General features: G+C 39.3%; 1 protein-coding gene across 9 annotated transcripts in view; it reads right to left on the reverse strand.

Annotated features, from left to right (window-relative positions):
• Nucleotides 1-25,520, reverse strand: part of kcnh5b (potassium voltage-gated channel, subfamily H (eag-related), member 5b) — a 152,515-nt gene that overhangs the window by 41,737 nt on the left and 85,258 nt on the right. For 5 of the 9 annotated variants that reach the window (XM_044166612.1, XM_044166613.1, XM_044166615.1 and 2 more), the window contains exons 10-12: nucleotides 24,089-24,148; nucleotides 20,958-21,150; nucleotides 1,597-1,793 (exon numbers count right to left, since the gene is read on the reverse strand). In XM_044166612.1, the coding sequence (XP_044022547.1) occupies nucleotides 1,597-1,793; nucleotides 20,958-21,150; nucleotides 24,089-24,148 (450 nt within the window). Of the gene's footprint in view, nucleotides 1-1,596; nucleotides 1,794-4,461; nucleotides 5,531-14,644; nucleotides 14,651-19,042; nucleotides 19,160-19,851; nucleotides 19,901-20,957; nucleotides 21,151-24,088; nucleotides 24,149-25,520 lie in introns of those variants that run through there. The other 4 variants (XM_044166619.1, XM_044166620.1, XM_044166617.1 and 1 more) reach the window with 4 other exon arrangements.

Genomic DNA, 25,520 nt, shown 5'->3' on the forward strand with positions numbered 1-25,520 from the left:
CATGCTGAGAAAAAGACCTTTTGAGCTGAGAGAACATGAAGTATGAAAAACAACTTAAGGACCAGTAAACAACAGACTTGTTATGAGAGAAAAAGCAGAAGAGAGGATATGTGAAGGAAAGGTAGAAAATACGAGGAAATGTGTGTGTGATTATGGTTTGTGTGCTCAAGCCTGGACTTTTATACTCTACTGTTCTCATAAAAGGTAGAGAAATGACAAAAATCCTTGATAAATTGAAGAACTAGCTTCTCCTCACCTGTTTCAATCTCTCAATCCCTGATTTTCTTCTTAGATTTCCCATTAGACATCTCAGTCTTGTCTAATAAAGTCTGGTTCATTATCTCGTAAATATTGTTACGTGACTGAAAGCTGAAGAAGCCTGCGGACATTAAAAACTGAAGGAGAGAAGTCATCTACGACTCCCAAGGTGCAGTTCAGTAAGAAACACTGTTAACTAACTTTGGGTTAGTTTTGGATAAATTCAACAGCTATGGTAAAGCCTAATGCATCAACGAGGCATTCTGAATTTGCAGTTTATAATACAGTATAATGAGCAGTAAATTGAGATTTCTGACGCTTATGAATCCTCATCATTTTGCATCATCAGTTGTAGTTTTTGCAGTTTTATTGTGGGATTGTTTGAATTTTTGAGGGCACTACAGAGTGCATACATTTCACATTTAGAATTCGGAAACTCAAATAAAATGGCAGTCAGTAAATAGTGTACTATAGTAAACAGAGAGATCTAAGAGAGAACTTTCAAGTGTTAATTAACAGTGGTAAAAATACTTAACAGACGCAGCCTCTAAGACAGCTGGCTACGCTGACTGGCTAACTGCTTGCTAGCTACATTAGCTAATATTTCTCCTGCTGTTAGAGTATACCTCTGGTTTCAAATCACCATTTTCACCTTACATTTTCAGTGTGAAACTTGAGTAAAATGACTTTCCTGATCCTTACGATAAATCAACCTAGCCAGACCTCTGTCTGCCAAAACAGTAACACACTAGGTTGGGCAGGCTAACTAGCACCTAAACACATTCTCCTCTTTTTTCTTTGGTATGTGGCTATGGCATAACTATGATAATTCAATTAATTTTGATGAAGGAAAATAATGGACATAGCGGGGAAAAAAGCACAAAAACAGTTTACATTATGGAAATCTTCAGCTCTTCCAAATGTAGCTGCTGTATTATCTTTATATACTGGGACTCCTTGCTGTGTACTGTTATCCCTATCAAATCAGCAAATCGTCAGTGTATAAATTCTCACTATTAAATTGCCATTCTAGGTAGACTTCCTTAACGTAACTGTATGTGGGCTAACGCAGAATAAGTGTTGACTAAAATGACGCGAGAGCAGGGTGATAAGTCAGTCGTTAGTGATTGGTTGGAGTAAAATTCAAGTCCTCCAACACAGAAAACAACTAAAAAGAAGGTAGTCTCAGACTGAAAAATGTCTGTGTATAACCATGTGTGTGCTGGTGTCAGGATGCATATATTGTATGTTTGGCTTACATAGACATTTGAGTCAAATATTTAGGTCTGTGTGTGTGTGTCTGTACTTTATGTGTGTCCACAGAGCGGGATACCTTACCCTCTTGCGCAGGTTGCAGGTGAGGATGAGGTTGCGGGAGAAGGAGTTGGCGAAGGCCGTGTAAAACTCCAGCACTTTGAGCAAGGCTTCCCTCTTGATGACGTGGAGGTCGCAGTACGTTAGCGCTCTGACGTTAGCGCACGCATGCGCCAGGGTGGTTTCTTTCCAAAAGACGTCACCAAACACGTCGCCTTTACCTGAGGACACAGCAAACAGGAGACGATAGATAAGAGTTTGACGGAGCAAAGACAAGAGTTTTAATTATTGATACATCAATTGTTTGATACAAGGTGACACCTCAGGTAAAACTATGATGACGAACTGAGATGCTTTATATTTACCTCAGTTGCAAAACATTCATTTCAGGTATAATGAAATGTACGTAGTTACTCATTTAATTGATTAGTCAACTGACAGAAAATTAAACAGCAACTATTGATAATTGATAAAAAAATCATTTTTACAGTATAAATGCTGAACATTACCTAATTACATCTTATCAGTTGTGATTTGCCGCTTCATGCAGTGGTAAACTGAATATCTCTGGGTTTTGGACTGTTGGTTGGACAAAACAAGAAATTTGACGACATCCTTTGTGGTTTTAGGAATTTAATGATGGATGTTGAAGGATATTTTTCACAATTTTCGGATATTTCATAAACCTATCTATAAACTATCAATGGATTAATCAAGAAAATAATTGGTAGATTAATTGAAAATGAACATCGTTAGTTGTAACTCTATAGTTATCGACTATAAGACAGAAAAAGAATTAGCATAAAATACATGGTTTTGGGGATATAAAGATCTTCAAAACTGTTGCTGTCATTGTGAGGCACTATGCTTTGGCACCGACTAAAGTCCGGAAAACATCCCCCACCACAGCACAGCAGTACATGATTTGAAGACCTGATGACCTGATGACCTGACGACCGTCCCTTTACATGGCCAGTCGTCAATAGAAAGTTGACTGACGCAACCCCACCAGTTCTGCCACAGGAAAGGACTTTTCAGGTGCTGTTAGACGATATGATGAGCTTACTTTGTAGAATACTGAGGCCTGAACATAAAGTGGACCTCTGCGGTCTGATAGGAAGCATGACACAAATATATCAAGTCAATTTGGAGAGCTGCCCTGGATTAAAGGCTTGTTTGTGTGCACTGAAATGGCAATCTCTCCTGCAATAGCTTGCTAAGGAAGTGTTTTTTGATATTATTTTTATAAAGCCATATTTTTATGCCTTAAGAACTTGTTTGTCCTAATCTATTGTGACAACTACAAGACCACAGAAGAAGACATGCAGATAGGAGAAGTGAAGGTACCATAGCTGGGAAGTACTAATTGAAAGAGGAAGTCTGACAAAAAGGCTGAAAATAATATATCATTTTTAGGGGCCTGTGATGACAGTGGTGTCTTCTGTTGTGGACCACCACATCACATCATATTAATTGTTAACTCAGTTCGAATAATGTTAGAATATTAGGAGAAAGGGTGGAAGAAGGCAGTTCATGCGACATTAATGAATTACAGGATGGTACTCATTGGCTGTGCGGACATACGTTGACCGTAAACTATTAAACACAAACCATCTGCATCTCTGCATAAACCACACAATTCCTCTCTTTTTGTTTCCTTAGCAACAGATTTACCTGGCCACGTCCTTAGCACACAGAGCTGTTGATTTCACAATGTACACCATCAGAGGCTGACACGAAGCAGCAAGTAACGGGCACAGCTACAGCTATTTCATCAGTTTCAGATCCAACATAATCCAAGTGGAATGAAAGGGAGAAAACTTGGCAAAGACAAAGAAAAATACTTTTTAAAACTTTGACTCACAGCAGAGTGATGTTCAATTCAATTCAGTTTTATTTATATAGCGCCAGTTCATCACAGAAGTTACCCTCGACTGTAACATAATTGAAGAAAGTGGTGGTATAACTGAACAGAGAGGCAGGTGGTGCCATGTAAAGTAAGAGCAAACTGCAGTAAGAGGTAGACTGTCCAATAACTGGATTCATTCATCTAGTTTAGCTGCTGGAAGTTTGGCAGTATTTTTTGGAGAGCTGTCAGTTGGACCGCTTTCTTGCTGTCACTTAAACAGTGTGTGCTGTAACGTGGTTTTTCAGTTAATGAAGTTCGATTTTTTTTGTACTTCTTTTCTCCAGCTGTTCAACCACGGTGGCTTTTGCTGCTCAACTTCTGTTAATTCTAAATAAACTGGAAACGTAAAGAGCATCAATTCTTTACACCATTGTAATTGTGAATGGAAATATTAACACGCATCAGCAGGCACACGCACATTCATAAATTTTTTGCAGGTGCTGGGTAACAAGTATCTGCACTAAAAGACAAAAATACATGGACATGACAACTTTTGGACCTGAAATTGTCTTCCTCAGGTAAAGGTAAGGTAAAAAAAAAGGTCCTAGATAGGATGTTTGGAGTTTTTCTTTTATAATCACAATGATCTGAATTAATTAGATTACTTGGTATTTGGTCTTTGTACACATTTTCAAAATGTGCTCTCGAGATTCTCTCTCAAAGCAGATAAGTAGGATAGGATAATAATAATAATAACAAATTCTAGACTTGCAGTTAAACACTACATTTTGTGTGTGTGTAGGTCATTCACTGTCCCTCAGGTTGTGGCATGTTGATATACAGTATATTGGGCAGCAGGATCTGCCCTGTCTCCTTCTCTAGGAGTATTTTTAATTTTGAGAGGTCATTTATCTCTGAAATGTGAGATTACAGAGTTAAACTTGTTAAAGTAAACATACCTAATTTCATTGAATGTTGTACACTGTAGGAGGAAGTGCATCTCTGTCTCAACCTCACCTGGCTGACAGTGACCACCTTCTCTCTCTCTCTCTCTCTCTCTCTCTCTCTCTCTCTCATTATAAAGAGTACGGTCTTGACCTGCTCTATAAGAAAAGTGCAATGAGATAAATAAGGACATTGAGGAAGCTGTTATTTTCTTGCAAAAACACAAAAATAAACTAAGATTTTGTGGAGCTTGAAGAACTGACCCTCTCATATTGATCTGTTTTCCTACATTGGTTTCAAACCAACTGCAGCCACCTGGACACTTGACTTATCAATTGCCAGCACACATTCCCCATGCTAATCACCCATAGCAGATGAACGCATTTTTACACTTGTGAGCGTCTCCTGGGCAACACCACACTTGTTCTGATAATAATTAGAGGATGAAGAATCATAATTGTAAGCAACATCAAACGTGTCATATGTCACCAAAAGCAGCTGAGTGTTATTAAGAGAATCTAATCTGAGAGCGGAGACTTTTTCAAACAAAGTGGATTCATAGACTCCAAAACAGCTTTAACAACACTGTCAATAGCACAAGGTGAGGAACATAATAGAGAAAGTACGAGAAAATAATATGTAAAAAAAAACTTTTTTAATAAGTAGCAAATGAACTATAATGGTGCTTCTATACCACTTCACCCGAAGAGATCCAGTCACATTTTGGCTGCAATATGCACACAAAAAAAAAAAAAAGGAAAATCTGGGCTAATCAGGACTCAAATCTGTGTCAAACCTGCCACAACCATCAGCTCAGCATTTTTCTGAGCTGACCTGGATAAGATATGATGGAAAGCAGTCCACACTGCTGGACACTGGTGGACAGCTGTGACAACACCATGAGTAATATACGTATATTGCATCCAACATACTGTCGGAAAATGCCGACAGAGTGTGTGTGTCACTGCGAGTGTGTGAGTGAGTAGATCTCATCTCGGCAAGCCCTCCTCTGCAGCTCCAAGGGCCCCTTTCTCTCCGAACATCCAACAGCGACTCAGGCAGCAGGACTCGTCTGGAATTAGCTCCCCGGAGATCTGCAGCTCCTCGCCAATTAGCCATCTGGATGTGGATGCGGTCACACGGGCCACGGTGTGGTGGTGGTGGCTGTGTGCACAGAGTGTGACACTTACAGTGGTGTTAAAAATCACAGAGAGAACTATTACGATAAGGTGGGTGGAGATGGATACATTGGTGCTGTGACCCCTGTCGCCAGGCTTTGTAATGCTGCTGATTACTCACCCACAACCGAAACCATTGCTCATATTAGTTTTTGATGTACACTGTTACACACTGAACATGAGGTACAAAAAGGTCCTGCAGGAACATATTTTGTGTATTGGGCTATCCAGCAAACATGCATGTGTGACAGTGTTTGAAGGGAGTTGATGAAGGGCAGCCCCTTCCCTCCACCAATGAGTGTGCAAGAGATTTGTAGTAATTGTTACCTGATGGTATGCAGTGAAAATGTCAGCACCCATACAGGTAATGTGAAAACAAATGTCTCGTCAACTTACAGGTGGGACCCGACAAACGCAATCAATATTTCTCAATAGTAAGTAAGGAGACTATTTAAATCTAATTTGTGTTAGATTTATAATAGAATTATACATAAAATGATGAATATTAATTTAAAAATAAAATTCATTCCAGCTTTTTAAAAGAAATTGTAGTGTGTGTTCAGCTACCTGGTGAGAACAGAGCACAAAAACGAGACACATCAGGTCTTGCTGGTCTAACAAGAGTAACACATTCAGCTATTTCTTCAGGTCTCCAAGCCCAGATAAGGTAAACTGAAGCATCACAGTTAGATTAAGTTACAGAAACTGAAATTAGAGTAGATTTGACCGGAACCTGATGACAAAAACTCTGTCCAATAAAGAAGCTACCTTTGATTCACTTGTCTTTTGTTTACAAGACCTGGTTTACTTGTCCAATTACATCATGTCCTGCATCCCTTTCAATCCTGAGCATTTAATTCCCATGTTGACTGTTACAGAGCTCAACCACCAGAGAACATGGGTACATGTACGTCTGAATACAGTATGATGGGCAGTGCTTTAAATGTTCCAATGCTCCACTTTGTGAAAATATGCTTCATGTTTTTCTTTCTTCTTCTTTTCTTACATGGAGCAAATAATCACACTGTGTATGATGATGGCAGATAAAACAACAGATAAAAATTAAATTTCTCCATACTTAATTTACTGCAAAGTTTAGTTTTCCCCATATCATCCTGACCACTGGTGATAAAAAGTAATACTCCTCGGATCCCACTGGAATCACGCTGGATGTCTAATTAGATCTTCACATCTAGTTGGAACATAAACAAACCAAACTAAAAAGAGAACTGAAGGTGTAATCAGTGCTTTTCTTCTACATCTACTATAAGAGAGATCTCTGTTTAACCAATGGTGATTATTCATATAAGTGCATTGGTTTTAAATTAACTCAACTGGACATTTTGTTTGTCTACGTGAGGATCAACTCAGTTAACATCCTGACAAATGTGGAGATGACACTAAATGCAGCTATAGCCCGTATCCCCCATCAGCAGAACAAGAGATTGCCTGTGGGCAGGTGTGTGTCCTCGTATAGCTTTATCTTGCATTGCAGCTCACCAGATGTCGGTCCAGTAAGAGGCATTTCAGGCTGCTACTTTCAGCTGGTGTGCTGATGCTGCTGTTGCCCCTGTCAGACCATTATCCTGGAAAACTGAGAGGGTGGCGATACAGCTGCTGTGACACTGATATCCACCAACAGCAGCATTAGTGGTCCTTATTGGATTAGAAGTACTACTACCATTAACATTTTTTCATAATTATAGTACTGATGCTTTCAGACTCTAGACAAATGTTGTCCCTGCCACAGATAAATGGTTACTATGCAATATGTCTGAAACAGTTTTACTTTTTCCAGTTTTAGACATGAATTGATGATTAATGAGTTCTACTCAATATGTTCACTGTATAAAAAGTAATAAATAAGTTTAATGAAGCTCATTCTGTTCTCAACAAGAGGAACCTAAAAGTCCCAACATGATGATATTAAATCATAACCACTTATGCTAATGACATCATTCATTAAGATAATTGATGTATTAATTATGCTGCTGCGTCTCGTCTTCACAACACATGGGCAGTGTTTATATTAGCTTCAGATCATGAAGGCGGAGTTATTTTTTCCGAGATGAATATGCTGAACTGCACTTCAAAGAGTGACTTAACATAGTATTTTAGCTTGAACACGCTCCCCCTTCACTAATTCAAAAAAGGTATTCAAACTCCGCTTCAAGACGTGTTAAAGCCTAGATAATACATCCGGTGGTCATCCACTATCATAGTATTGTAATAACTCGTGCTTTTCTCAGGTTTCAGTTGCACGACCCGTAGCTTTTTCTTTTTTTTACCGGCCGACGATGAAGGCAGTCTGACTCCAGTCCCTGAGTCTCAACCTTCATTAAAGCCCCTTTCACACTGCACAAAAACCCCCTCTAACATCTAGCTTTTGTCTTCAGTGGGAAAGGGTACAATCGGCATTCATTCCCGGCTCAAATGACTCTGCATTAGTCACTGGTTTTTATCGGCTCGGGTGGACCCTTTTCCAGGGCGACTCCCCCAGCTCTTCATCTGTTTCTATCTGCGGATGTCTGTAAACAACAACTCATCCATATGTTTATATAGTATTAGCATGCTAGGCTAACAGTCCATCAGCTGTGTGACTTTATATCCGCGGTGTGACGTCTTTCAGAGCACACAAACACCGTAAACACACCTACCACCTGCCCAGCACGGTGCTGCTAAACCAGAAACACCGTGGCAACACCTTATTTTAAAAAACCTGCATATACGTGGTGTAAAAAGCGTATAAAAGACTAGTTTGAACTGCTAGCTTTAGATGAGCTTGTTCGCTTTCTTGCTGAAAATTAGATGAGAAGATTGATACCACTCTCCTATCTGTCTGTTCGGTAAGAAGCGACAGCCTGCGACCAGTTAGCTTAGCTTAGCATAAAGACTGGAAGCAGGTGCTCTGTCTAAAGCTAACAAAATCTGCCTACCAACACCTCTAAAGATCACTGATTAACACTTTATATCTTGTTTAATCTGTAGTGTTGGTTTTACAGAAGGTATGTGCGGGTATCTTGGTGAGGTTAGTGCCTTCCTGAAGCCTCCTCTGGTGATGATAAGACTCCAAATAGTCTCGCACATCACCCCAAATACAACCACAAACTTTTTGTGCGACGTGAGTTTTAACAGAATAGCGTTCAGATTGCTCTTCTCAGTTTTATACTTGTCCTTTTGTTTCAGCAGGCTTTCCTTTGTCAGTCCTGTTATCTTCACACAAAAACACCGGAGTTACATTACAGTACTCAATATTTTACCGTGAGTAATTTACATACAGTCCTTTACTTAAGTAAAAGCAATACCACACTGTAAAAATACTCCATTACAAGTAAAAGTCCTGCATTGAAAATGTTACTTACGTAAAAGTGCATAAGTACTATCAGCAAAATGTATTTAAAGTATAAAAAGTATTCAGTATTCAGATCAGAAAAATGTGCCCTGTAAGTGTTAAGCAATTATTTTATTGGATTGTTATTATTATCGGATACTATTTTACATACAGTTGGGTAGTTTAATCTATAACAATGCATCATATTTTATAAAGGTCATCATATGTTTTCAGTGCAAAATCTTAACTTGTTAAATAACTATAACTATCAAAATAATGTAGTGGAGTAAAAGTACAATATTTCCCTCTAAACTGTAATGAAGTAGAAGTATTAAGTATTATAAAATGGACAATATTCAACAACAATAATACTCAAGTAAAGTACAAGTGCCTAAAATTTGTACTTCAGTACAGTACTTGAGTAAATGTACTTAGTTACATTATATTCCATCACTGGTATTTTACTTAACATTTAAACTTTTCTTTCTGTTTTTGTTGTTCACCAGTTCTTTGGTTTAGTTCTTTATCTTGAAATCTGTTAGATAGTCGGGTACATCCTGTTTGGTACACAGTATTGTCAGAAAAGGACATAAGATACTTTTATATGAGGTGATAAGTGTCAGTAGTTTCAAAGGACGATATCTGAGTTTAACATGGTCATGAAAAGCAGCTCTGCATTAAGACATTTTACATCTCTCTGGTTTAAGTTGCCTTTCATCATCGCTCCATTCGCCTACACTCTTGATACTGTATATCCCTCTTCTAATGTATTCCACATCAAAACAGCACCGCACTGATTCTTATTACTGGATCTTGTAATGCAGCCAGACTCATATGTGGCTGAAGGCTCATCTCCTTCTGCTCTCTGCTGACGTATTGCTTGCTGGGCCAGAACATATTGCTGTGTGAATAGAAGGCCAGTCTAAAATCCCCTTCTCATAACCAAGCATGAATAATGGATTAAGAAATTAATCAGCTCATCATTTTGGCAAAACAAAAACAAAAAAAAGAGAGTGAGTGATTTTTCTCCGAGCTAGAGCAGAGCAGAAATCATCAATAGATAATTCAGGCTAAAAGCGTGTGGTCGTCTGTTGATCCAGCTGTTCTCACAGACAAAAGACCAACAATTTATCCAAGTTTTGATAGAAACAGGCGGCAATGTCTGGATAACAAGCATGGGGGGAAAATGTAACCTGGTAAGGAACCCAATGAAAGCCAAGTAGATAATAAGAAGACGAAAGTGGAAAGTGATCCTTTTATGTTTTTGGCACTTTTAATTGGCTGTAATCAATAGTTTAAAGATTCAAAATATTGTACATACATGACATTTAAAACTAACATAACACAACATAAAAAAATACTTTTAATGGATATTTGAACCATGACATAAACCATTTACGATTTAAGGGGTACTTGTCTTTTTCAGCAGTTGCTCTTGCTTTAGTCGTACTCACATTAATCTAAGGCACTGCTCATAGGGGGCGTTCATAGTTAAACCATCCTAGGAACAAGATGAAAGAACTAAAGCCCCAAAAGCAACCCCTTCAAAGTCTTCAGTACACCTCATAATATGACAGTGACTGCAGGGACAAACAACATAATGACGATTTAGCTATTTTTACAGCTGTAAAGTTTGTTCTGAGATTGGTGCTAGAGAAAAGGTCAAGGGATCACCAAAATAATTAAGGATTATCCTCTATGGATTATGACTATCTGCGCAAAATTTCTTGGCTTTTTGTCCAATGGCTGTGAAGATATAGATATATAGATAAGTGTGGCATAGACCGACAACATCTTCGCCATCTTTTTGGTCACCCTTACAATTATGACAGCAAACTTTCTCACTAAATTCATTTCATTTGAATACAATTTCTGTGATCAGTGCACTTACTCAAGGCAGGGAAGCAAATATGTGCAGAGAATTTACCTCAAAGTTTAACTTTGGTAAACTCTGACAGACAATTTCTACCAATAGCAATCTATCTTAACAGAGTTAGCCTTTGAAAGGGCTGCCACAATATCCTAAGTACAAAACTGAGGAGGCTAACATTTTAGCTAATGCTGTTTCAAATATAAAAAAATAAAATTTGTAGTACAAAAGCCCTTTGGTGTGGCTGTGGTCTGAGTCAGTAGATATATGATAAAGTTGATCTACTTTGTTTTTAGTTGGCAAGGTAGCTAACTTTTTTCTGCACTAGCTAATGAAATAGCGAGCATGCTAACCAAATTTAGGTACTCACAACGAAGAAGGAATTTTACTCGACTACTTTATAGTATGACCAGACCCTTTTGCACCACGGATAGTGGGACAAAAAGCTATCAACTGACAATGGATTTAAGGCTCATCTGCACACATACCATCATGAGCAAAATATGGCAGATGGAGGAAACTCCATCCACTTGGTTTTTCTGGAGATTTCAGCCAAGAGCTCCGGAATAACCAAGTAAGTAGACCTTATGATACAAATTTAACATTCTTAGTCATTTATTGAATTCGGTATTGGTAAAGTTTTGGTTTACAGCCCAGCCTTAGTAAACTTTTGCCAACTGAGCCACCACCACAAACCAGATACATGTGGCTTTGTCACTGATCGTTTATCGTAAAACCTTGTTGTTCTGATGGTTCTCACCTTTTGATAAATTGATCTGGAGTTAAGTACTCTTCCGGCTGTCAGTCGATGTAACAAATGACCATTCTTTTGACGAAAACCAGTAAGCCTATTGACTTCTATGTGGGGAACCACTGCATTAATGGTTTCTGGACTGTTTTCAATCCTACAGAATCTGGATCTTTTTAATCAAGAGAAACCTCATCTACTGACACGTACATTACTGACTGAAATCTACTCACTGTTACACATCAAAGCTTCTGGTGAATGAGTTTGGCTAGGAACACAGGACCTGGTGGACCTGGTGGATGATGGGAAATGAGACGGTTATTACTTATGAGTATTTACTGGAGCTGCCACAGTATTGCCTTGTTACTGTGGGGAAAGTATTGTGTTTTTTTGTGTGTTCATGTGTATGTGCTCACAGATACACATGAACACTATGTACGAGTTGTGTGTGTGTGTGTGTGTGTGTGTGTGCATTTAGATACTTTATTGTCCCCCAAGAGAAAACTAATATTCACAGCCTGTACATGGAGACATTAAAGAGCCATAATAAAAAAAAATGCACACTGGCATTCGTATATGTACCATTGCTGCTCGAGTGTGCGTGTTTGTGTGTCCACCTGATGCCATTGGACACTGATGAGAGCAGAGTATGTTACAGCTTTGGGGAGCAGCCTGGGGAAATCAGTGGCTTTAAAACCACAACCAACACATACTCCCTCCCATCCTCCTCTGCTCCTTCTATTTTGGCTCATTTCCCTCTTTCAATTCTCTCTCAAATCTTCTCCACCTCTTCCTCTTTCAAAACTCCATCTTTCTCTGTCTTTTTTACTGTCTATTCGCCCATCTTTTCTCTTTATCTGCTTGTTCTCTTGTTCAACGATTCCAGGAGAGAATCGTTGAACAGGAGCAGTTGAGAATCCAAAAAATCCCCCCCTCCACCCTATTCTCTTCTCCTCCTCCTCTATCTTTCCATCCCCTTCTGTGCTCAGCATTTATGCAGTCAGTCCCTCTGTGTGTGTGTGTGTGTGTGTGTGGTTGAGTGTTAAGAGAGACAAGTGCAAAACTTATGAGGTTGAAGAGCATACCAGTACTCTACCACTAATATATATACAGTATATAATGTTTTTGTAACTGAGTAGCTAACAAGCACCCATGACTGTGCAAATAAAAGAGTGCCACCAACAGGAACTCATACAGCATAAACAGAAAATCAGCAGAGGAAACTGGCATGCCCAGTTCCACCCACATTGCTTGATTGACAGGTGACAAGATGAAAACAAAAAATATAATTCGGGGCTAAAACTCCACAGCCAGGCTAGTAGCTTAATAAGTATTATAAAGATAAGATAAATAAGATAAGAGAAATATTGAGAGTAACTTGTAGATGAGGAAAAACCTCAAGTTTGTTCTGAGAGTGGCACGCGAGGAAAGACCGTGTCGTTTCCTAAACCAAAATGGTTTCTCCTCTGTACGGTTGTCATTTTAGGGCATTTCAGCTTGTAATTTATTTTGAAAAATGTAAACATTCAACAGTGGCTCATCGGCCATGATTCTTACTGTAATATAATAGTTAATGCACTCAAATACTGTCATATAGTCAATAAGAAAAAAATAAATAACACAAATGTCAGTAATGCTGCATTGTAAGAGTCTGACCTGTTGATAATTCCTGAACACATGCAGCTTCTGCTGGTTTACACAGGGCAGGTACAACAGACTGACTGAAATGCACACATGAAGACACACTGTAGCGTGGCTCAAGCACTTTGACCATATGCTTAACTTATTCTCTGTATTCTCTACGACCCATAGACTGTATATATAGGCCGAGTATTGTCGCATACCTGCAGCAATAAACACTCCTATGCCATCAGTTATTGATTTGGCACGGCCCGAATCTGCAGTGAGAGGCTGCCTGAGCGCTGTGGGGAGAAGGACTCTCCTTCCGGTCTGTTTTTGTCTCGTTCCGCTAAGCAACACATTAGACTATTTTGACAGTAATAGTTTCGGTCAAAGGGGCGAACCGATCTGAGGAAGTCACACACCGAACCGAACGTCCTGTATCAAACGGTTCGGGACGAGTACACACACCGTTTACACCCTAGATGCTAATACTATTAGCTAATGCTAAACATGGTAATGCTTTCACTAATGTTAGAATGGAACGCTGTTAGAACACATTAGAAGGCTGTGAATTCAAGTCTTTCTAAGATTCACACAAGTAAAAATGTAAGTAAAAAAGAACCAATGCCAAAACAAGTTGCCAAATGTAGATCAACAGAATCACTGCAGGACACCCGTTTCTCCCCCGAAAGTATACGTACATGATCTAACCACTGATGTGTCTCTACGGAAAAGAACACCAAACACTGCATATTCTGAAGGATTCTGAAAGATAAATATTGATTGAAGTTAATCTCTGAATGTCTTCTTATAATATATCTATAAAATATCGATAAAGAGTTTGATCAATAAAGAATGTTCAGGAAACTGCAGGACCCTTCCTCCATCCTGCTACTGTCCCTCTAGATCCATCTCAAGCTGCATTCAAAACAATGACGAATGGCAGCTTTTAAATGTAAACCAATTTGACGTAAATGATGAAAAAATTCACAAACATTTTTCTTTTATTATACCCATCATGTCTCTTTCTCTCTTTCTCTCTCTCCTGCTTTCTGTTTCCCAACATGAGCTCTGGTGCTGGCAGAACTTCCTTTCCTTCTCAGCGCAAGAGAAAAAAGAAGTGGCGGGGCGGCTGTCACAAGGAAAACTTTCAAGAGGGAAGCAGTTTTTTTAGAACCAAGTCTCCTTTTCATGCTGTGAACACACACAGACAAACCCCTTATCTTGCTCCCCTTACATCCACTCTTTCTTTCAGCCTTTCATTTTCTCTCCCTCGTTCCAACTCTTCTCCTTCCACCACCTTGTCCTTCTCCCTCCATCTACCATCCCTCCTTCTCTCCATCCTGAGGTCACGATCAGACAGCAGCTTTGTTCTCCTGCTCAAACACGAACTGCAGCTGTAAGCATTGTTGTTAAGGACTGGAACATTGTTGTGGTTGCTATGCAACACAAAATTTGACAACAACTTGCGAGCCATCCAATTAGCGTCAGGGAGTTTTGTTGTTACCAAAAAGAACAGGCATGGGATTGGTGGCTGGAACCACTGACAAAAAGAGGCAGGACCAGCCGAAAACGGGGAAGACTGGAGCACAAACCAATCCCAAGCCTGTTCTGATCCATCACTCAAGCTGATAAAAGCCGCTTCATGAAAATGCCAGAGGCGGCTGTGATTTAATCTGAGCAGACCGCCTTTGTGTCTCTCTATTGTACCGTTAATGTGTGTGATTGTTAGCTCTGAAGCTACCTTAACACTGGTTTAGTGGTTTTCAGGATCTGGGCAGTAGGTTTAGGCGCCCTTCCTCTTTATGCCTCGCCTCACTTGACTCCTTTTTCTGTTGATTGTTTGGTATTTAACTGTTGAGCAGAAACTTGTAACTTTGTAATTTATATTATTGTTGGTACACTAAGCAATAAATGGCAGAGCTTGCCTGACTACACTGGCAGTATGTTGCTTCCCTTATCCCTAGACACCTGAAGGGTTGTAACATAATTGGGGGTTCGTTAGGAATTTGAACCCAGGACCTCTTGCACCCCATGAGAGAATCATACCCCTAGACACAAAAAACCATTGGTCATAACAGCCAGTCTGAGTTAAACAAGACTGAGAGTCTACAGCCAAGCTAGCTGCTCTGTGAGACTGTACTTAGGCACAGCAGTGCTTTGAACTAAATGCTAACATCCGCATGCTAACATGCTCACGACGACAATTCTTGTAAAACATAATGATTTTTACAAGGTAATGTCATAGCATGTTCACCATCTTAGTTTAGCTTTTCAGCATGCTAGCATTTGTTAATTAGCACTTACCACAAAGTACCGCTGAGCGTGATGGAAATGTTATTAGTTTTAAAAAGGTATTTAGTCATAAACCAAAGTACTGGACAAACCGAAATTTTGACCTGATGGTGGCACTATTGGAAAAGTTAAGGGATCACCAAAGTGATTGCAATACATCCTGAGGGGGCATGAATGTGCGAACCAAATTTCCTCCAGTAGTTGTGGAGATATTTCATTCAGACACAAACATGTAAACCTGCTGGTGGCGCTAGAGGAAGAGCCAGAGGATCACCGAAGCCATTAAGTTTCATCTGCGAACTGAAATTTCGGCACAAGATTTCATGGCAGTCCATCGATAGTTGCTGAGATAAGTCAGTCTGGACCAAAGTGGCAGACCAAAAGATGGCTGATATTTCCAAAATTAGTGGTACTTATATATATTTCCACAGAATGAATCCTATCAGTACAACAATATAGTCATATTCATGCCACATTCACCACTATGTTATTCAGAGTTTCTCTTTCTCTATTATTTCATGCACTCATTCATTGGTTTCATTCATTCTGATCAACTCTACTTTGCTGTGATTTCATGACATAGAGCAGCTGTTAATGAATCTCGACACTTCCTGCAGATGTTTAACAACACCGTACAGGGGATTCAGCTCCCTGAAGGGGCGCTGAAGTCTTTTAATATGAAACAGAGTGTTGACTCTGCATTAATATCAAGCAGCAGCAACAGCAAACTGACACAGCAGTCAGTGTTCTCACTAAAATATCATCAAATATAGCACACTTATAAAACGGGAAATTAGAAATAAAGGTCTGTCTCTAGTATATAAAGGCCTGAATCTCTTTTCAGTTAAGGTACAGTATAAAAGCCTCATGCACTTGTTTAGAATTTATGGTATTTTATTATCAAATAAGGCCCGTGCTCTAATATAGATATATTTTTGAGAGGGCTGATCGTACAAAAAAAATTCGGAAATCCTGGAGTGAAGTAACCAGAATTTGCAAAGGAAATGAAGTCAAATAAAGTAAAAGCAACCAGAACAGTTATGATTGCTCTGCATATTTTTGAAGAGTGTGATGAATCAATTTTTTAAAAAGGCTGTAGTATAATTGCCACTCTAATATCTTTCTGCAAACTCTCAAAACTTTTTTGCAACAAGGCGATTAATGTGAAATAGTATATTTATGAAGCTTAAAATTACACTTCACATTTAAGAGTGTGTGTCTCAGATTTGGCTCCCGGGGTCCAGGCGTGGCCCCTGGTATGTTAGCTGAAGTTAACGTTCCTCAACATGAGACCGCAAGAGCTTTCTCACCTTCCTGCTAGCCAGAAGGTTCTCTCTGTGAGACACTAAGCCCTGAAAAGGACCTAAAACCCAATGAATTCAAAAGGCGAGCTGCACAATTTGGAGGAAACACATCTGACTTGAATGGAAAAACAGCAGCAGACATGTTGAGAAAATATTCTTATTTTGACCCTGTCCATCCCTCCATGACAACAGCAGCTCCTGATGACAACTAGCTGAAGATTTATTAATTAATGTCCTCAGTGTGATGAAGCAGTTTATCAAACATCTAATATGCTTCTTATGAACCTCTGACTGCTGCTTCGTCTGACTCTGCCTCCTAATGAAGTTAAGGAAGTGTGGAGGCAACCCAAAGGGAGAGGCTGCAGAGATGGGCCGCGACAATCAGAGGGTCCACTCTGTCATGCATTTACTCTTCTCTTCCTTCCTGCCTATCTGTCTTCCACTTTGATGTTTTGTCTCCCCAATATTGTGTGTTCTGTCCCTTTCCAAAAATATTTCTTTACATCTCTCCTCTCCACATTCTTTTATTTTTACCTTCTTTTTTCTAATTCTTCTTTTTTACTTTTGCGTGTATTTTCACAGATTATCTCTTTGCTGTTTTTCCCACTTTATCTTCTCTTTCTCCCACATCATGCATGTCTTTTTTGTTCAGCATAAACTGCAGCTGCAACAGATTCTCACTATCTGCTGCAGTGGATCTATAGCTCTAACATAATGGATTACTATCTTACGTGCCAGCAACAGATCATCACAGATCCCAATCTGGCTAAAATCTGGGGCTGCAGCAGTTTTATGCATACTGGCCTGGATCACTATCTTCCATAATAATGTAACATTGATTTATTATCGATAATATAGCATGTCTACAATAAAAAAGAAAAATAAACATTTGCAGTATATTTTACCAGTGACCTAGTTCTAAAATAAATGGTCTTTTTCTTTTTTTACCCAGATGAACTACAACTGATATTTCAGTCAACTGCAGAAGGCAGCAATGCGGTAATAAAGGTGGAGAGGAAGACCACACGCTCATGTAAAGGTTTTGAAACAATATGTTTTTGAGCTAGAAAAACACATGTCTGGACCTTAAACCCATTAAAAGCATTAACAAATATTTTGTATTTAAACATTCAAACAACATTGAAATAACTTATAACAGTATAATGTGAAAGTGGTAATTATCACCAACTCCCAACTCTTTTTAGCCTCTTTTAGAACCTAGTTTTGGTATTACAGTATATTTACGGTATGGTTCACTCTCAGCAATCACCTCAACCCTGTTTCAAGCAGCAGCAGCATGTTTTCATCAAACAAGCTGTGATAAACCCACGTACAGTACCTGCTCAGCACCAAACAGCAGACAGGCACAGGTCGAGACTAGCTGGTGAAGAAAGTAGAACATCTAAAGAACCAGATGTTATTCTCAAAAGTTGGTGGAGACCAAAGCAGAGCTAAAAGGAGAGTAAATATTGGACAAACACTAGTGCAATGGGATGATCATGTTGCTCTGTGTCTGCTTGCTAACACGTTTTAACAACTTTATAAGGCAATAATATATCAAGGCTATGTGGAACGGTATAATTATTACCCAAAAAATCTGTTGTAAACACGTTACACAAACTTTATGTAGTGTAGTTGGGCGCACTTACAGATTTCCTGTGCAATGACGGGTAATTACCCAAATTTCAGGTACGCTTGCTTTCAGTTTAAAAAAAAAGATAATCTGACTAGTTAACTGGCTTGCTTACTACCTGCTCAAGGTAGGACCTGTTTTACTGATGTTTTTGTGTTGAGAGGGCTGAGCAATTACTTTGGTGAGTAGAATATTATATTATCATCATATCATTATATTATATTGACAGGGGTACAGAAATAAAGCCCAAGTTGTAATAAACAGTAGTTTTCCTTTATTTTAAAAAGCCAATTTTTAAACAAGGATTCACTACTCTGAATGCCTCCTTCTGGTTTAACTGATCCCCTGTGCAGGAAACCAACCCTGAACGTTTTTTAACATGGTTGTTCCATCATAAGCTAGTAAGTAGCAACAGTCAATGCCTAACTTTTAAATTTCACAACAGCAGGGACTGTCAGACTGACTTATTTTGTTGTTGGTAAGTAAAGTTTATTTGGGTGTGTGAGAGAGTGTTACAGCAGAACTTGACCACACACCAAATGATCTCAACAACACCAATCTGCTGTGCAGCTTCGCTCTCTGTTGTAATAATCTTTCCTTCTTGTTATTAGCTGTCACTAAACGCTGATCTGGGGCCTGCTGATGGTTATGAGTGTGCACTACACTGGCTGCTGCAGCCATTTTTGCCTTTAATGCAATCTGTGCTTGTCTCAGTAAAAAGCAGTTTCCCTGACATTATCTCTGTTAGCCTCTTCTTCTTCCTTTCTGGTTCCCTCGTTCTTCTCCTCCTCATGAATATTACAGTACGAGGCTGCAGAGGGAAATATATACGGCAGCAGATAAGAGTCTGGCTGTTTGTGTTTAATACTTGAAAGTCAGAAACAATGTCAGCTGTTTTTTTAATGTAACAATTGAAGTGACTCATCTTTCAAGTGCGCCCATCCCTTTGCTTTCTGCGTTTACATTTTCAAAAAGCAAGCGTAAAAATAGCAAATATAATTATGTCACTGTCATGTGTGAGTGATTTTCACTTCAGTTGAAAGATTACGTGTTTTTCTGTATGGGTGGAGAGAGTTTTCTGACCTGCTGGGATTATGAAAACCCTTCAAATCGGAAAAGATCAAAAATGCGTCACCATCGACCAAAAAAAAGACAAACAAAAAAAAAAACAGGACAGGTTTTCTTGCTCTCTAAAAATAAAACACATACAACTGTCAGCTGGTTGATCTTCTCTCAAATGTCCCCAAACCCAATGGATATTGTTTCTGTAAAATCAAAGTAGTTTGTTTGAGTTTTTAGTTGTTTCTCTTTTGCTTTATTATGACAAGTTTCATTCATCTAATCTTCTTCCATCTTCTTTCAGGTCTTCGTGAGCTGCCTGAGACACACATTGATTATGTTTTTATGATTCTTTTATTCCCAATATGAATCAGTGAGTTATTTGGCATTTACTGTTATCATAGGTTTGTACAGCAATCTTTCAACTTGCCAGACTCTTATGTGTTCATCCTTTTCCTCCTTCCTTATGCGTCTCTATTTATGAGCTTTTTCACTGTGGAAGTTTTAATGCTTTTAATGCAAAACAGTTAGTGTTGAAAAGAGGGTTGATTTCTTCCTCTAAACACAGCATTAAATCCAATTCATAACAATTACAATTATTTTTGTCTATAAAAAGGCCCGAAAATGGTGAAAAATGGCCCATCACAACTTCCCACAGTACATGATGTCTTCAAATGTCTTGTTTTGTCCAACAAACAGTCAAAAACCCAAAGTTATTTACAGTTTACAATGACATAAAACAGACAAAGCTGCAAATCCTCACATGAGAGGTTGGAGTTTTGTATTTTTGCTTGATAATTGACAAACAATTTATTGATTATAAAAAGTATTGTCAATGTATTTTCTGTTAATTGACTAACCAATTAAAGGTAGGGTATGTGATACTAATCCAATACATGTCTTTTTGTCAAATTCAGAGAATATCTGCTCACGGTCCGCTAGCTGCCCGCTCTGTGTGCTGAAAAGAAAACTCTGGTGTTTGTACACAGCTCTAGCTCTGTAAATGGGAAACAAACAAAGAGACTCGGACCGAGCCACACAACACTATTCCAGCCATGATTTGTGTGTCAGGTAATGTTAAATGACTTGCCCGTGGACATTCAGCTCACTTTCTAGTTTGCCAAGATATCCTGCTGCTGTGATGTTAGCTATAGTAGCAGGAGAGTTGTGAGTATCGCTGTCTGGAGCTGCTGTGCTCGCTCTGGGAAACCGTCTCGTCCTCTCTGGCTGTTAGCTTAGCAGCAGCAACTGTAGCGACAGTTGGCTAACCCACAACCTAGCTAAGCTAATCCACAACCTAATGTTAGTTATATTACTTGCTGTGTCGTTGTTCACTCTATATCATGGTATTTGTCATGGTGTTGGATTTCTCCAGAATCGCATACCCCACCTTTAATTGATTCACAACCAATCCACACACACACACACACAGATCCTGGATACATCAAGGCACTGAAACTACAAGTGCTTTTTGGGAGTTTGACTCCCTATTTCACTAGAAAACACTTTCTCCCTTCAATAATCATCTACAAAATTACATGACCACATACCTAAGATGGCGATAACCTCGTCGTCCTGGATGACCTCCAGTGACCCCGACACAACGAAACACAGGGTGTCGACGCTCTCTCCGGAGTGGTAGATCAGGTCTCCGGGGGCGCAGTGGGTGGTCTGAAACTCCACCGCCAGCGAGCGCAGGCAGCCGTCACTGGCTAACCGGAACGCAGGATGTTCGTTGAACACCTGAGTAAGAGTGCAGGAAATTGATGGTTATTATCTGTTCCACAAGTTATACTGTTGCCACAATAGCAGCACAGTCTGAGGCTGCCTACACATGATTGCAGGCAGAATTGGTTAGCGCTGGTTTGAGACGTCTCTTTTTCCCAGTGGTGAGTTGCAATGAGAGGGAACTTTTGCAGCGATGTTATCTTGAACGTTGTGCATCGCTTAAATTTTACATCTCAAATTTCGATTTTTTGGAACTTTACACTGTTCATCACTGACCACCGCAAAGTTTGCCTATCCACCTCGGGATGACTCTTGCTGCTATGAATTCTTAACACTCATTATCAATATTTTATATTGTTTCTGTCTTTGTCTGATGGAGATGGTTGGGAGGGTTTGTGTAGGTAAAGGAATGATATATTGATGTTGTACTCTGTGCCATTTTCATTTTTTATTTTTGTTGCTCATGTTAAAAATTAAATAAATAGAAAAGATAACTGATAGCTTGAATGGGTAACCTTACTTTTGAAACACATTCATTTTGACAGCTGTCCGACAACTTTAAACGCAGAAAGGGTCTTTCGAGAAATATATTATAAAAAGAAAAGCATGAAAGCTCCCAAAAAGTTAGTAAGTAGACCTTTAGTTATTATTTGTTAGTTAGTTTATTAGTCTAGTTTAAAATTTTGCGTGTATTGGCCTGAATTTAACAGTTTTGTCCATCCAACACTTTGGTGCAGAGCAAGATACCTCAACAAGTACAGCCGACATAGTCATGAAATTTCCTCTTGATATTCAAGATCCACAGAGGATGAATCCTCATGTTTTTGGTGACCTGATGTCCTTTCCTCTAGTGCCACTATTAGGCCAAAGCTTTAGCTGTATCCAAAAAATATTTTCTGACCACATTCATGCTCTCCAGAGGATGAATCTTTTTGATTTTGAATATCTTTTTCTTTAGTGCCACCCACTGACACTGACTAAATGACCGACTGACTAACTTTACAGTTACTTCTATAAGCCTCTACTAAAAAAAAAAAAAATCATCAGTATGAAACTGTTGTTTCAAGTGCAAGTCTTTTATTCATTCCTGGTCTTCCTCTCATTTTAAATTTGTGACAAGTCTAGATTTCTCCACCTCCTTGTTTTCCTATCCGCAAGAAGTAATTTGCTGATATCCATTCATATGTGCAAAATGAAAAACAGCTTCCGCACTGAGATAATCCATCACAGTAACAGTCACACCTTCATTTGGTTTGCTCCTTCTTTCACTGAGATGAGTTGAGTTGTTTCCTGTCAGTGCTTCCTGTCAATCACCTGAAGCTATCGGAAAGAAATGTTAAGTCGCCATCCGGAAATAATCCCTCAAAACCACGTCGCCTTACAAACTTCATTTAGGACCTTTGTTTAGCTGGGACAGCAGTTGGCACTCTGTCAGCAGCCCTAAATCTCAGCACAGGGTGTCTGAAGTGTTTGAAGTTTGAGGACTACAAGACCCAAAAGTCCTCTAATGTGACATTGTTAAACTGCACAGTGTTAATGAACCTGGCTGGTTTGTGATGCTTTACATCAAAAGGGAAAAAAGGCAAAGGACTGTTTGTGACATTTTGCATTTCATGTTTTCAGTCAAGTCTTTTCAACCAGTGACCGCACTTACACTAGAATCTTATTTGGAGAAAAAGACAAAACCAGCAATATCTTATCTATTAGTAGTGGGACTTCATTTTTACTGACTTTTACTTATTTTGCTAGGGTTCATTATTTTTAAATCTACAAATCTATCAATGTTTACTAAACTTTATAAAAAACGTACTTAAAAAAGGGGTGAAAATCGGATTTAGTTTTACCATTTATTGCTGAGGGACTATGGTGCTTAATGAGCACCACATTTGCATTTTTCTCTTACTTTTTATTTCTAAGCATTTTCTGATATGTTTTCTTTGGAAAAGTACCTCATTTACGGTCAATTGAGGGGAAGAGCGCCTTCTTGCAAAAGGAAACAATGACCTTCGGATTGTAAGGACAAGAAATCTGGTTGAAATCAGTTTACACCCATCTGTTCTTTTCTCTTATTTTTGATGATTTTTTTCAAAAAATGAAAGCTTAGAGTGCCATCACCTTGCCCTGAACCCATTAAAGGACATCTATCTATACTGTCTTGTTAAAACTTTGAAAGGTCTGGTTTAATTGCCCTTGTTTAAGTATTGTGTAATGTATTACCTTTATCAACATTTCAACATCATTAACATCCATCCCTGTAGAATCACTGTACCTGATAAATGAAAAGTTTGAAATGTACAGAGTTGTTTTACAAAGAGATATTTGAGGCACTATATGAGCCAGCCGCTCTGAATGACTCATTTTAGTGGCTACTGAGTATTCGTCATTGGAGATGGTTGTTACACAGCACGGTTACACAACCGAAGGTGTCCTTTGTTCAATGCCAGTTCAGCAATTTGAGTCTGCCAAAGTTTTGGGACCCATATCAGTCGTGTCGAGTGATGCCCAGGAGCTTCTAACTGAGTCCACCTAGCCTGCATTTAGTAATAGATGCACCCACGGACTGGTACTCAGTATATTCAGTGGAGTGAAATGAATGTCCTACTCTAGTTTGTGTGAAGATATGGGTTCAATATGGGTTTTGTGGCCAACTCAGGCGTTATTGCAACCAAGGTCAGACTTTTGCTTTATGTCTTTATAAAGACATTCTGATCTACACATTTTTTATTCTTAGGTTTAGTATTATGAAGGTAAGTAAGTGCTTATAGCTGCAGAATGTAAGGCAAAAGTAGGCATAAGTATTTACATGTATCAGACTGCGAGCTGAAGTCATCATTACCCTTTACTTTTCACACAAATGAGACAGAACTCACACTATCCATCTTGTTTAATTTTTATACAGTGAAGTGCTGTGATACAACTAATGAGTGTCTATAGGAAAACCTTATATACATACCTTCCTGTTGAGGTGGACACAGATGTCGGCTCGCATGTCCTTGGGACAGATGGATAAGACCTGAAAGACAGAGAGACATAAGGGGGTCACACTGCTGTTTACAGACATTCCTCCATTTGGCATCGCCAAGACAGAAACTGACACCTGCTAAAGAGGACAACATTAATTAATTCTCTCCTTCCTGCCCTGGTTACCCTTTGAGGATATTTGATGGAGGTCTGTTGGCAGCAAGATAAAGGTTTAGAAGGTAATGAGGATGTTGATGGTTCTGGTTCTATCTACAGTACTGGGAGGTCAGAGGTCCCAGGACCGTCACGCTACATATCATGGTCCTGCAGGGCGGTATATCTGATGGAAGTTGGACCTTTCAGTCGTTCAAACTTTGTTACTGAAAGAATGTTGAAAATACAAAGTCACAGATGGTAAGCAAGGCAGTAAGGCAGTAAAAAGTAATGACATCAGGCTGGTGTGAAGTAACAAAAAACACAATTTACTATGAACGACTTCCATTAGAATCAATCCAAAATTGTAAAATCAAAGGCCCTCAGTGCTGCCACTCGTATCGGGAGATACTGTATATGAGATAATATAGCTTCTGACCACTGAGTGCCTCGGGCTGAGCTGCACTTCACTCAGTGGGTGAGTAAGAAATCCTGCACCATCTCTGATTTTACATGTGTTATACTGACTTTAATGGAGTACAGCTGGAGGAAATAATGTTTTTTGTTACTTTACATCCGCCTGAGGTCAGTAACCTGCAGGCCATGTCCTCTGTGGGTGTGTGCGCACTGTCTGCAACAATTATTGTGTACATACTCGTCCATGCGGGAGTTGGCATTGCTCTCAACACTGATGTGGCCGCTATGGAAAAACCTACAGCAGGCACATGGGAGGGTCTTTGTCGAAGAAAAGCTGCATTTGATGTTTCTTTTTTAAAACTTGTGGCTGACTGGAGCTATCGTACATGCCGTGTGTTGTACTTGTTTTCCCGTTCCTCTTGTCTTTAAAAAAACGCTGGCCTGATTGTTGGTGTGTGGAAGAGGAAGCGACTGAGTTGGGGGTACAACACACCAATCTTCAACAAGGAGCCACACAGGAGACGAGATCAGCCACGATTACGTAATTCTGAAGGTTTGCAAAGTCGCTAAGACAAGCGCCTCCCATCCAATGAGTTCTTATTTTCAACATTCTTCGTGTAATTAATTTTATAAATACTTGAGTAAGTAAAAGGTCTGGCTTCCGTTTGATAGCCACCCAGCACAATGATTTTTAGAAAACACAAAAAGGCTCAGTTTCTTGCTCGAGAGCACTTTAGCAGAAAGCAGCAGGGGGAGATTCCAAATGAAGAATTGTCTCCCTCCTCAATTACCCACCTGGCTTTGCTGCAGGTTACTGTCTGTGTATTACTGTAGTTGCTGTAGAAATTCAAGCT

Source organism: Siniperca chuatsi, linkage group LG15, assembly GCF_020085105.1.
Source record: "Siniperca chuatsi isolate FFG_IHB_CAS linkage group LG15, ASM2008510v1, whole genome shotgun sequence".
NCBI classification, from domain to species: domain Eukaryota; kingdom Metazoa; phylum Chordata; class Actinopteri; order Centrarchiformes; family Sinipercidae; genus Siniperca; species Siniperca chuatsi.